Source organism: Sphaeramia orbicularis, chromosome 21, assembly GCF_902148855.1.
Source record: "Sphaeramia orbicularis chromosome 21, fSphaOr1.1, whole genome shotgun sequence".
NCBI lineage: Eukaryota > Metazoa > Chordata > Actinopteri > Kurtiformes > Apogonidae > Sphaeramia > Sphaeramia orbicularis.
The window spans coordinates 7,988,974-8,003,599 of NC_043977.1; the positions used below are offsets into that span (position 1 = coordinate 7,988,974).

General features: G+C 39.0%; 1 protein-coding gene across 1 annotated transcript; it reads left to right on the forward strand.

Moving 5' to 3' along the window:
• The first annotated feature begins 1,651 nt into the window (after nt 1-1,651).
• LOC115411854 (CD209 antigen-like protein A) lies at nt 1,652-14,187 on the forward strand. The gene is made up of 6 exons (XM_030124067.1): nt 1,652-1,768; nt 1,855-1,953; nt 3,872-4,039; nt 11,642-11,784; nt 13,476-13,576; nt 13,665-14,187. Exons 1-6 carry the CDS (start codon nt 1,714-1,716, stop codon nt 13,792-13,794), a joined length of 696 nt encoding a protein of 231 aa, XP_029979927.1. The 5' UTR covers nt 1,652-1,713; the 3' UTR covers nt 13,795-14,187.
• The last annotated feature ends 439 nt before the right edge of the window (nt 14,188-14,626 follow it).

Consider the following 14,626-nt stretch of genomic DNA (forward strand, 5'->3'; position numbering starts at 1 on the left):
CTTGCAAATGTGGCGTTCCTGTTTTAACTTCATAACTTCATTTCCTGTCATGCAGCATGGTACTGCGCTTCTGTGACTGTAAGGCAATTATATTCCAAAATGACTAATGTCTCTGAAAATATTGGTCCTATCAACTTGCTGAGATATTTAATGTGGAGATGGGACTATTCTTCAACTGTAGGTACTAAATTGGCCAGTTAAAAATGTCTACATTTGTCAGAATCGTGTTGACGCACACACACACACACACACACACACACACAAACAGACACACACACACACACACACACAAACAGACACACACACACACACACACACACACACACACACTCTGAGCCCTTCCAGTATTATGATATAGATAATATAACATCGTTAACACTTCTCCTGTCAGTGGTCATGCTGTAACATCTGATCAGTGTTTGTGTGGTTTGATGTGGGTTATAGACATGTGACATGTTGACAAATCGTCCTTTGTATGAAGGAAGTTACAGCTGTGTGATGAACATCTTGTATTGAAAAGATCATAATGAGGATGTACTGTTGTTTGTACACTTTCATTAGAAATGAAGCATCGTAAAATAAACTGGAAACAAAACAGTTGGAGAGTCGTTTTGTGTCGAATCACGTTCATGTCATGGATTTCCAAACAAAACCAATAGAATATTCTTACCAAGTTGATCAGGGTCTTTCTGGATCCTCCTTGATGTGACATTTTCAGCTGAGACCAGTTTGTTCAGATCCATCTGGTCATGACTCTGACCTCTGATAAACATGATGGTTCAGGTTCTCCTGTTGGGAATCAGTTTAAGAAAAGGACACAGTGAATCTTTATGACTTTTCAATCCTGAGTCCAAAGTACTTCAGCCAAAACATACTCTGATCATGTCTGATTCCACTGGTCTACAAGTCAAATGCTTCCACAATAAAACTAGTGAAATTTTACCACATGTGAGTCACTGATAAAGAAAAATCCAGTCAAAAATGTTGGTTGGCTGAAGTTTCCAAGATACAGTCTGGGGTCAAGATGTGAAATTTGAGAATTAATGAGAGAATAGGTTTAACTCCAACGGAATATTAGTGTTAGAGCTACCAGATCTACTTCAACACACTGTCTGTACATGACAATACATTCACTGTACAGGTTCTATCAGTGGAACATTTACAAATCTATTGGATAAATGTACATAAATCACCATATACGTGTAATAACACTATAATATACCTTGAAAACATCAGCAAACCAGCACTTGTCATTTGTTTTGCAATTAATGTTAATTTTTTATTTTTCTAAAATAAAAAATAAAAAATGCAATTAATGTTATTAATATATGTAACATTTTGCACATTTAATATCTGATGCAGATAATTTCCAAGAAACTGTAGACAAGTGTTCTTTGATTCTAAAGAATTAACAAACTCCTTCATAAAACTAAATGTTTTTACTTTTTTTTTGTTGTACGTTTTCATTTTCCAGTTCATATTATGCTTTCACATGGACTTATTGAAGTGCATGTCCCTGACTGAACTGTGCCAGAAGACATTGTGGTTTTCAGTGAACTATGATAACATCAGTCGACTCCCTTCAGAACACACAACATGCAAAAGGCATTTAAAGCCTCCACCACAGCGGTAATGATCTGTTTTTTTACATGTTGGCCAGTGCTGCAGGTCTGAGCCTAAAAACCTGAAGAAAAATGGAGATGGACGACCTTTATGACGACATTGAGGAACAAACCTGCCTATTCCAGACCTTTGGCCCATCAGACCGGTGAGAGTACTGATTCCTACATGTGTTTTCCAGACTGGTCTCAGTGTTACTGTTGTTTTATTCTCTGGTCTGTTTCCTGTCCTCAGCTCCTCAGGTCTCAAACAGGGGCTTACGTGGAGCTGTTGTCTTTCTGGGGTTGCTCTGTGGTTTCCTGGTCGTCGGACTCATCGGAGTCAGAGTCCACTGTGAGTCTGGGTCCATGTTTTAATGAACTGTTGGTCTGTGTTGTCGTTTTCTGTCAGATTTAAGCTGCAACAGTGCAACGAGTTTTCACATCTTTTCCTTCAGTAAAAGCTCCAATTCCACTTTGGTCCAAGTAAAAAAAACACCATCCACTTGAATCAACTTCTGAATAGAGTAAATTCTGTGACTGTTGATACTTTCTTGGGTTGTTAATGCACATGTTGACTCTTGTGTCACCATTGGCTTCCACTGTAGCAGCTGCACATCTTCATGGACTCCACATTGTAAAAATGTTCTGAACCCATAAAGACCCAAACATCCACTGGTGACCAAAACCATCTCCTGATCTAAAGTGTTTAATACCTGTTGATCCACTAATCTTATCAATACATGGAAAGAGTTGGTGTAAAATACAGTTTGTCATCTTTTTATGGTCATCAGATATGACCCATTTGGACGTTCAGAGGCTCCATAGTTACCGTGGAAACACTGTCATCTTCTACAACATTGATTCACCAGTAAAACTTATGGAGTTTGATAAATGACAGTGGATGGACACACATTTTTTATGTTCCGTTAATGATATATTTACTGAAAATGTGACTTTTTCCTCAGTTTTCTCTGTTTTGATATAATATCCTTTGAATTTACTCTGAGTTTTCATGAACATCTACATTAAATAAAGGAAATTAAATATATGAAGGACAATATTATAATAAATGATGGTACATCACTTAAGAAAGGGTAAATATAGAGAAAAAATCATTTGGGAACTGACACAAAAGTAGCTTAGGTTATTATCAGATTACTTCACTGTGGTTAGATGAAGTAAACATTGCTCTGATTAATATTCTGCTTCAAATGTGACATAATTATAAGTGAGGCTGACGTTCCTCCATCACCTTCCACAACAACATCATGATCACTCTTTCAAACTTTCTAACTTTTCTTCTGAAGCCCTCCAACCTGTCTGCTAACATGGACAGTCACTTTGCCTTTTTGCTGCACATCGTGGATTGCCATATAAAGACAAATCGTCTTTCATTCTGTTTCTGTTGCAAGTCACTTCCTTCGTTATAGATTTGAATAGATGTGTTGTCGCTCTGCTTTCGAAGCCGTCTCACTGCGCTGCCAGTCAAACCGTGATGGTTATGGTGATCTTTATGGTTAAAGAGGGTTCAGCAATGGCAAGTCATCACTGAAAAGGGTCAAACTCAGATTAGAATATTTGGAAATCAGAAAATCAGCACTAAAAATGATCAAAAAATCATTAATTAGTATTTATGAAAACATTGGGGGTGATAAATGTTTCATAAACTAAACTGAAAATCAAACATCTCAATGGAGGAAATACGACCAAATACTTGAAAGTACTGCAGTAGAAGTAAGTTTTCAGACACCCTTAAAATTTTACATCATCTGAAATATTATCATAAAATAGTTGCAGGAAAATCTTTTTCATAGTTTCTAAATGTGTGGCTGCATCAGACAGACACAAACAAATGCAGCTGATTTTTTGGCTTATTGTTAACAAGAAATAAAAAAACTAAATTGTTGTCAGTTTCAACATGTCATGTCCTGGATGTGTTTCATTAATTTGCTCAAACATCCAATTTTCACATCGATGTAACTGAGCACGTGCAGAATGGAGCATGTTGGTTTGGAGAATGGAACAGTACTGGGCACAGTTCAATGATTTAAGAGTGATTCTTAATGCAATATATGACAGATTCAATGGGTGAACTAAAACTTTTTTCCACCACTCTGCTTTGACCATTGATCTGATGGGAAAAAATAAAGTTCTAATGATAATTTTCTGAAAACTATATCATTTTGTTGATATTTTCCAATCACTGAAGACAATGATAGTGCACATGTAATGCCAAAGTTAGTAAATACTGATTTCCATCGTTTTTCCAGATTTTCTTGCAACACGTGCCTTGGCTACAGATCTGTTCTTCGTGAAATCCAAGCTCCATGACCACGTTCAGATGGGAAATGACCACATATCCAACCTGACGGAGGAGAGAGACCGGCTGAACGCCAGCCTCGTCAAAGCCACTCAGGAGCTGAAGAAGCTTGGGATGGGTGAGTCCGTCACTGAGGGCACATAATATTTCTAAAAAAACAAAGAAAACTGCAGCTGAAAAATGGTTGTCAGTTATTTATCTACAACACAACAGGACTGGAGGGTCTACACGTAGCATTAAACTATCACGTTTCTCACTGGGAATGGGCCTGTTAATATTTGAAGTGAGGTAAAATATGTCCCTTATAAATAAACAGAAAATATATGAATTCCAGTAACCAATGACCTCTGACAGATCACTATTTAACAACCAACAGATCACTATGTCCATGTTCTGTAATGTGTTTCAACAGTCTATTAATGACATATAAACACAAATGAAGAAATATACTTTTCTTTTTTTCTTTTCTTCATACAAGGTATAGTTTTTAGGTGTTACCCTGCTGGACAGTTTCGACTGTGACTCCAGTCTTCCTCAGAAGCATCATCTGACGAGCTGCTGACGTGCCATTTATCAGCTAGTCGGCTCGACGGACCAATCAGAGCCTGTCGAGCCAACCACGCCTCCCCCACCTTGGGTGGTCTTTGGAGGAGGGAATCCCAAATGGGTGATAGGGTGTACAGTCCCAGGACGAGGGGGACCAATCAGTGCCCATCCAGCTGATAAGTGACACGTCAACAGCTCGTCGGATGACGCTTCTGAGGAAGACTGGAGTCACAGTCGAAACTGTCCAGTGAGTAATATCTAAAAACTATACCTTGTCTGAACAAAAGAAAAACAAGTATAATTACATTAACAGAAGGCAAAATGAATGTCATTAGCCTCACAAATGAATAAGTTCTGTCCATTCAAACACCGGGGGGCTTTCATTCGAGATGGTTGTTGGCATTAATTATTAGTTATTCTTAGACAACCATTTTTGGTTTATTAATTCTTAAGCAGAAAAATAGGACCAATGGCCCTGTAGCTTACCGGCCAAATTAAAAACTTTGGGAAATGTATCCAGATGCCATTTATTCTCACCCAGTTCTGTGTATTTATTATATTACAGAAATAGCCCATGTTTTGGTCATATTCCAATCAGATCTGTAAAAAATTCAAATTCCAGGATACTGATTTATTGGATCAATCCACTTCCTATCTGTTATAATGGGAAAATTTTTCAAATTCGCACCAAATCCAGAAACAGATCCGGATCGAAATAATTGCAATACCTTGTGTTGACATCATCATACAGAAGCTGTATACCAAGTTTGAAGTCAATCAGAACTGGAGTTTGGGAGAAAAAGACGACTGAATTTTTTTCCCCATAAGAGCCCATGTTAAATTTTCCGTCAGTTCCCGGATCCAGGAGATCCTGATCAGCATGTGGACATTATGTTTTGGTCATCTCCCCATCAGGGCTGGACTGGAGAAATTTACACTGGATATCATTTATATTCACTGAGTTATTGCATTGATCCACTTCCTATCTCTTATAATGGGGACATTTTTCAAAGTCGCACCAAATCCAAAATCAGATCCGGATCCAAATAATTTCACTAACTTTTGTTGACATCATCATAAAGAAGCTGTATACCAAGTTTGAAGTCAATCGGAATTGTAGTTTCGGAGAAGATGATTGAAATTTTTGTAAAGGACGACAGACGATGACGCTGCCGCCGGACGCCGCATGACGACAATAGCTTACAGTCTGTCGGCCGGTAAGCTAAAAACTAATGGTTCTCTTTCTTAGCATTTGTTTCATGTCTCACATTGCAATACTTCACCAGAAACTCTTATCGCAATCTTCATGCCACTTTGATCAGGAAATAAAACATTTCCTGTCACAGTTACGCTGATAATACATGATTATAAACCAGATGATTTAGTCTGGTTGATTGTCAAAAAGATGTAAACGTGTGGCATCAGTTAAATGAAGATAAAACCAACATCACTGAAATGCGATAATCGAAAATTCATGGTTTAGATCAGTGGTTTCCAACCTTTTTTGACTCGTGACCCCATTTTAACATTACAAATTTCTGGCGACCCCAAACATTCAAAATGGAGACATTTTTTGCTAAAGCTAATTTGTTTTTGATCATGTAATAGTACTTTTATACTATATTGCAAATAAACGTTAATTTTAGAGGACATTTAATCTATATATTGTATATTATTATGGATGGAGGCAGTAAATCCTGGTGTAGATTACTGCACAAAGTGAGAATTTTATGTTCCTTGGTCAGGATATGTACAGTCAATCCAGTTTGGATTTACAAGGAGGACAATTAATACTGCACCAAATAACTCAAACTATGAATTATGAAAGAGCTGCAGCATCTGAAACTGACCACAATGAACATTTGACACAAACAGAACCACAGTGCTGCAGTTTCAGCTGTGATTGTCTCTCAACTCAATTACTACAAATTTCAGGTGACTCCATTTGAACTGCAGGCAACCCCACGTGGGGTCCCAACCCAAGGTTGAAAAACACTGGTTTAGATTAGGGATGTCAGGAGAACTAATACTTATGATACGATTCGATACTACGATGAAAAAAGAACTGTTGATACTCTTTTTTTTTTTTTAAGAAATGGAAAAACCGATGCCTGTATAAGAATCGATACCATCAGTAGGGTAATACTCTTCTGGAATTGATGGGGGCAGTACGCACCGACAGTACACATGCAACAGTTACAGCAAGTCATGAAAGAATGGACACAGCTGCAGCTAATGCTACTCCTCATGTAATGGACAAAACAGGACCAACAGTCAAGTATGGAAGTATTTCAGGTAGACTACTACGACGTGGTTATTGACACACATAAGCCACTGTGTAAACACTGCCACCGCAGAATTCAAACGAAGGCGGGGATACCATGAACTTATCAAAGCACCTTCGAGACAGGCACCCAGATCTGTTTAAAGAATTCAAGGTGAGTTCAGTCATTCAATATTAAACATTAGACATGTGATAGCATCAGGGCTCAACATTGGCACCGGTCCGATGGTCCGACACACTTTTTACAGCCTGGCCCATTCGGACCACCGCCCATACCAAATGTTGACAATAAGAAACTATACCAGTGGTCACTAACAGGTGGACCACAGTCCGGGTCCAGACCCAGAGGCCGTCCCATACGGACCCTGACCTACAGTGGTGGAGGGCTTCTATTTTAACCAGTACAGCATACAGTAGATGAGGAAATGCACAGACCAATTACATGTATGTAGAACCATCCCATGTGATACCACTCAGCCAATCATGTTTGTGCATTCAAAGCAGTAAACTGTGACTGACAGTGATGAGAGAGTTAGAGGCAGTGGTGTCACTAGGCCTATTTTAGGGGGGCTTCAGCCCCCCTAAAATATTCCTAAGCCCCCCCTAAATAATGTGGCACTTTTTATTATTATTATTTATTTATTTTACAAAAAAGTGCTGACAATTCAATATAATGTGGCCAGAATGAGTTTAAATAAATAATCATATAACCTTTCATTATTAACTTAAATATGATCATAAATCTGTCAGTTTCCCTTCACTTCATAGAGAGCCGCTTCAGTGCGTCGTTATCCAGTCCATTCCACTTGTCCATATAGAGTGTGCCCACATCACTGAAACTCCAGTCCACGTTTTCACTGCAACCTTGCTTGCACTCGTCTACCATTGTAACACACATACCCCTTTTCCAAATAAACTGGTTCCAGGGCTGGTTCAGAGCCGGTGTCTGAACAAGCGGATGGAGACAGAAGGTCAGCCGGGCGCTGATTGGTTGACTGATCCACGTGACTCAACGTTTCCATACTGTTTATACGTGTACATGGTACAGTTGAGACAGATACTGAAACTAAAGAAAACTGTCCCCATGGACTCTTTGGATTGAAAGTAATGCTCCGACTACATTTAGCTTGTTGTTTATTTGCTTGGTTTCTTAATTTTCTCAACTCAACCAGGATAAACAGTTTTTTTCCCCCCAATCAGTTTCTCATGTGTAGAAGTTGTGGTTGTGACCTGATGTGATGCGTGGTAGTCCACATGGACATGAATATTCAAACAGACATCCATGGTCTAACATCCATGCTCCGTGGTATGATTAGATATCTACTAGAGCCTGACCGATATGGGATTTTTGCGGCCGATGCCGATACTGATATTGGGGGCTAAAAAGAGCCGATATCTAATATATCGGCCGATATCCGATATTGGCTGATAACCAATATGTGAAATAAGAACACTGATCTACACAGGATATCATAATCTTTTATCAGTTAATTGTGGACAGGTGGATAAACAGTTGCATAAATCTTTGTTTATCTCACAAATATGATTTACACAACTTTCAAATGCAAACTATGCAATCACAAAAATAATTAGAGCAAAAAATATTTACTAACTACAATTATGTTTTCACTCAAATTTGGATGTGTCTGCTTCATGGCACTACAACTTCTTATGTGGACTAAGGACTAAACTGAGCATGTGCAGAGTCAATTAGGTGAGTCCTAAGTTGTTCCTGATTGGAGCAACTGCAAGAGTGACAAGTGACCTGTGTTAAAACTGTCCCCGGTCTCCCCTACACTATTAACACCCTGGCCTGTCTGCAGAATGAAACTGTGAGGCAGACAGGAAATGCACGGACATGGGTGTGTGTGGGGGGTGAATACTTTATAAGATGGGGGGGGGGGGGTGTTGCGATCCATCCTCATCAGAGCGTGCGGTAGCACTCTGTGATTTTTGGCCGGGGGGAGATAAACTGCCCATCCTTGTCACAGCACGCGAACGGAGGGGGGGGTAGCTCCATGATTATGTGATTGTGTGTGTGGGGGTGATAGTGTCATTGTCCGAGCAGGAGTGAAAGTGAAACTACCTGACTTTAAAGTTCCTCTTACTCTCCGGGCAGCGCACACACACACACACACACACACACACACACATACAGGGGCAGCGAGCGACAGAATCTCTGCGCAGCAAAAAAAGTTAATATATCGGCCACATCGGCTACATATTGGCCGATGTTGATTAACTGGTGATACGCTATAATCGGCCGGTTAATCGGTCGGGCTCTAATATCTACTATTGGACCTGCATGCACACCCGATCACACAGCTAACATACAGGTGACACAGAGTGGCAGAGAAAACTGCAGGTGTCTATGTCTATCACTGTGCTCATGTTCACACTGGAAACGAACTACTCTGCGGAGCGACTGCAGCCGTGCTCAGACCACCTCTTCAAAGTGGTCTCAGCGCAGTTGTTTAGTACTGGAATGGAGTGCGATTACTGCTTTCACATATGAACGATGGAACCGAGCCAAAGACCTGTTCTGTAACAACGGCTCCAATCGATCCAGTTGTGGAAACACCCTCAGATTTTTCTTTGGTACTTTTCTTGTGGTTTTAAACAGTTTCCGATTTTGTTGGTCAAACTTCTTGTTCGGAGAAAAGCTATCTTGAAGCATATAGTCACGTGGATTGGTCAGCCAATCAGCGCGCGACTGACCTTCTGTCTCTATCCGCTTGTGGTGTCTGACTTTATGGGACAGGCCGATGAATCTGACTACTGGTGCACTGAACTGGGACACAGCAAACACGGACTGGAGGCTTTGGACTGTGGACGAGTCTGTTGTTCAAATGACGGCAAACGACACTGGTAAGTTTTGTTTCTTAAATGCATGGTTAATGGCTCACAAAAAGTCAACTTTAGAGATTAAAGCGAGCTACAAACGTTATGGACGTTAAAATGCTAGCTACTGGTATGCTAACAGCAAGCTAACAATAACATTTCTGTGTTTTCTCTGAAACGCTGTTTCCTCGGTAGGTTGATATAAGGTAGAACTGAACCCAGAAGTTAACTGAACCGTGTTCCAGTAGACAGGGTTCTGGTTCTAACAGTAGTTAACTGAACCGTGTTCCAGTAGACAGGGTTCTGGTTCTAACAGTAGTTAACTGAACCGTGTTCCAGTAGACAGGGTTCTGGTTCTAACAGTAGTTAACTGAACCGTGTTCCAGTAGACAGGGTTCTGGTTCTAACAGTAGTTAACTGAACCGTGTTCCAGTAGACAGGATTTATTGTCCACATTATGAAGAACATGTCAAATTAAAGCACAGTTTCTTTTGTTTTTTTCTTTACAGTTGTTGTCCATGGACCAGGAGGCAGATTCACAGCAACAGCACCTGGGTTTTTCTTCCCCTTTGTAAAGCTTTTAAAGCATTTTTTCATTTTCACCTTTTCTTTTTTACTTTAGTGTGAATAAACCCATTTGAAATGCATACAGTTCATTTTTCCGTGTTTTTCTGTGTCTCACATAAACTTGGGTAACAATACTGTTCTGCTGACCTCACTAATTATCTGTTTACAGACTATTTTTACACTATGTTTCTACGTATAGAAACCCACACACTTATGTTCATCAAAAATGCCACAGAGTGAGTATTTGTGTTTTTTGCCTGTGGATTACAATATAGGCTGTAAACACAAGAGCAGCACTTGCTTCTGGTAGAGCGTCACCCACACCAGACCCAGTCACATGATCACGTTTGACTATGATGTAATGACGCGGCTCCGATTAGCTCTTAGCATATGGAAAAGCAAACTGGTTCTTTGGAAGCACCAGGTTGGAACCAGTTAAGCACTGGCTGTAGCAACGGCACTGAACTAGCACCAGGTTCTTTTTGGTTGGTGTAATAGGGGTATGTACTGAGACATGAACTACCTTCCTCCATGCCATGGACAGCACATGATTCCATATCATATTTACACAGTACTACATCACACTTAGAAGGCATAGGCTTTTAGAAATAGTCCCAAAATAGCCTCAAGTTCAATATGGTCTTCTATCCCTTAACAGGCCAAAAAAGCTGAGCCACAATATAATAGACAGCTGTGGTCACCTGAGCCTTCTGCTCAGTTTACATTCACTAATTTTGGAGAAAAGCTAAACACTGTTCATCCTTAATCATTAATATTATACATCATAGGTTTAAGATGATGTTAGACTCTCATCTGGTCAAACGGCTGATATATATAGTGGTGGGACTGTATGTCAGTGGAACTTGTACATACATCATGGTTGGATTATCACACATTCTTGTTATATATGCTTTTATGAAAAATCTTTGGCTTTTCTAAGAAATTTAAAACCTGGATTCACTTCAATAGCCTAATAATTCTGTGTCAAGAACAGATGTCAGCTGCTTCCTGGGGGCTGAGCCCCCCCAAAGGTCAGGTCCTAGAAACACCCTTGGGCCACACTAGTAAAAAATTATCATAATAATAATAATAATAAATGGTTAATTATGTCACGAAAATGTTTGCATTTGCAAATTATCCTTTAAAAGTGTGAACATCAACTGCCTAAATTTATAAAGAAAAATAAAACACAAGTCTCAGTTTATCATTTACACGTGTACATTACAGACATACTACTACTAACACTACTACTACTAATACTACTATGACTAACACCACTACTACTAGTACTACTACTACTACTACCACCAATATATCATATTATATAATATAATCATATTATATAATATCTATATATTTACTTGTCTACGTAATACTACTACTACAACTAATAATAAATAATCAAAATGTTTTCTGTTCTCCACTTGTCATTAAAACCTTGTGTGTGCTGTAAATATTTGTCGTTTCTGTTTTTTCTTTCAGTGAGAACGTGTCCTAAAGGATGGAAACTGTTCAGCGACAGCTGTTACTTCTTTTCAACTGCGGTAGGATCCTGGGAAACGGCCAGAGACAACTGTAGAAACAAAAGTGCAGATCTACTGATCGTCGACACAGAAGAAGAACAGGTACGATGTGTGAATTTACACTGGTTTTCAGGTCACACAAACCTAAAACATCCTGCTGTTTTACCCTTAAGCACCTTCATGTTTTGATATATTTGTACAGAAACAACGGTGTCAAATGTAAAGAACCCTCAAAGACCTTAATGTCCACCATCAACCAAAGGCGTCTCCTTATAAGATTTTAACCCATAAAGACCCAGTGCTACTTTTGTGACAGTTCCCATGTTTTTTTTCCTCTAAATTGAACCATTCTGAAGTGACTTAACACCATTTATCATAATATTAACAGACTGTGCCCTCTCCCCATCCTTACACTCACACACCCATACTGTGTGAACTCTCAACAGACTGCCCCCCCCCCCCCCCCCCCCCCGCCATCCACATCAAATGGACTGTGCTCTCTTTTCAATCCTCAGACACAGAACACACACATCCACATCCACATTCAACCCTCTCCATGACAGGACTGCTGCTCATTTTGTGTGAACGGTGTTACATTTTGCAAATTATATTCACTGTGGTTTTAACTTTATTTATATTTTTAATGCTCACTTTTTTACACTGTCTTTTTAACTGCACTGTTTGCATTGTCAGATACTAATGAGAAACAGTATTTCATTTCAGCCACTGTTTTTCTGTAAATACCATGTGAGAAATGACTAATAACGCTATCTATCTATCTATCTATCTATCTATCTATCTATCTATCTATCTATCTATCTATCTATCTTACCCTCTGAGTTTTGCATTGTTTCCATGAAAATCATGTATTTTCCTACATTTAGTTCACTGATCATGTAGATGTTCATAAAAGCTCAGATTAAAGTGAAAGGTTATTTTTTCAACAAAATTGATCATTAACTGAACTTAAATCAAGTATCTCCATCCACTGTCACTGATCTAACTCCATGGGTCGAAGACGATGACAGTGTTTACACGGTAACGACCAAGGTTCTAATAGTTTTGGATTTTTCATTACAGTTTAATTTTATTTAGTTTTGACTTTTATCCTCTAATTAAGTTAGTTTTAATTAGTTTTTATAGCAAGTTTGCTGGTTTTTATTAGTTTTCATTTTTTTCTAAATGCTTAGTTTTAGTTTAGATTTTTCATATCTTTTATCTTCCTCACTGTTGTATTCACATTAATCCCAGACAGGACTCTGCTGCGTTCTCTCAACTTTAGTTTTCATGTTTCCAGGTAGAGTGGGCACGAGAAGCCAACTCTAAAACACAAGTGACGAGAAGTGACAGACCATGAAGTGCTGTATGGTGCCACCAGCTAAAATTGCTGGAGCCAAATAAATTGATTTCATATCAATCCAACACTGACAAAGACGAAAATGAAGTATGAAGTGAAAATGACTAGAATGTTTTCTCAAATCTAGTTTTCGTCATTTCCTTTGTTAACGATAATAAACTTGGTAACTATGGAGCCTCTGAACGTCCAAATGGGTCATATCTGATGTCCATGAAAAGATGAAGAACTGTATTGGACACCAATTATTGACATGTATTGACAGGATTAGTGGATCATCAGGTATTAAACAGTTTAGATCAGTAGGTGGTTTTGGACACCAGTGGATGTTTGGGTCTTTATGAGTAACCGATGAACCACTGGTCCTATCAATCCATGTCAATTATAGTTACAGATCAGTCGGTGTAGGTTCTTAGTGGTGCATTTCTATACTTTACAGGTCTTCATCTCATGGTTAAACATGAGGTACTGGATCGGTCTGAGTGATCGTGAACAGGAGGGAACCTGGTCATGGGTCGATGGATCTCCAGTCACTCTGTCGTAAGAAACAAATGTTCTTTACTCTGGTTGAAATAATAATAATGCACTGGTCTCAGTCACAGATTTACCTTTACTCCTGCGTTCCTAGGTTCTGGGATACAGGTGAGCCTAACGATGATTTGGATTCTGGTGGAGAGGACTGTGGAGAAACCTTGCATTATGGCCGATGGAATGACGTGAACTGTAATGACCCTCGTCGTTGGATCTGTGAGAAATAACTGTAGTCATGTGTTTGAAGACAATACTTTCCAAGTGCTGTTAAAACAAAATCCTCTTGTTTTTGCGTCTCATATCACAGCTTTTTTTCTCTTCTCAGTTTTCTTCGGGGTATCCAACAGGTTCTGATGTTTGTATATGAAGTAGAGCCCGAGCGATATGGGATTTTTGGGGCCGATGCCAATATTGATACTGGGGGATTTAAAAAAAAGCTGATATCCAATATATTGGTTGATACCAATATTGGTCGATAACCGATATATTGGCTGATATATGAAAAACAAACATCGATCTACAGAGAATATATTAATCTTATATTAGATATTTGGGGACAGGTGGATTAAGAGTTGCATAAATCTTTGTTTATCTCACAAAGATAATTTACACAACTTTCAAATGCTGTATAATAGTCTTATATTAGACTAGTCTGTGACCCATGTGGAACCATGGGTTGTAGATGTGGTAGTTTTTATGCTGGTTAGAGCAGACTTTTGAAAAAGATGTAAGTCTATATTTTATAAGTGACAAAAAAAATTGTTTGGTAAATCTTTGTTTAAAATGTAAGCGACACCTACCTTTAATGAGTCCAACTACATAGCAAACTATGCAATCACAAAAATAATTAGAGCAAAAAATATGACTGACCACAAAATGATGGTTTCACTCACAAATTTGGATGTGTCTGCCTCACGGCACTACAACTTCCATGTGGACTAAGGACTAAACTGAGCATATGCAGAGTGAATTAGGTGAGTCCTAAATTGTTCCTAATTGGAGCAATTGCAAGAGTTGCAACTGATCTGGGTTACAACTGTCCCCGGTCTCCCCTACACT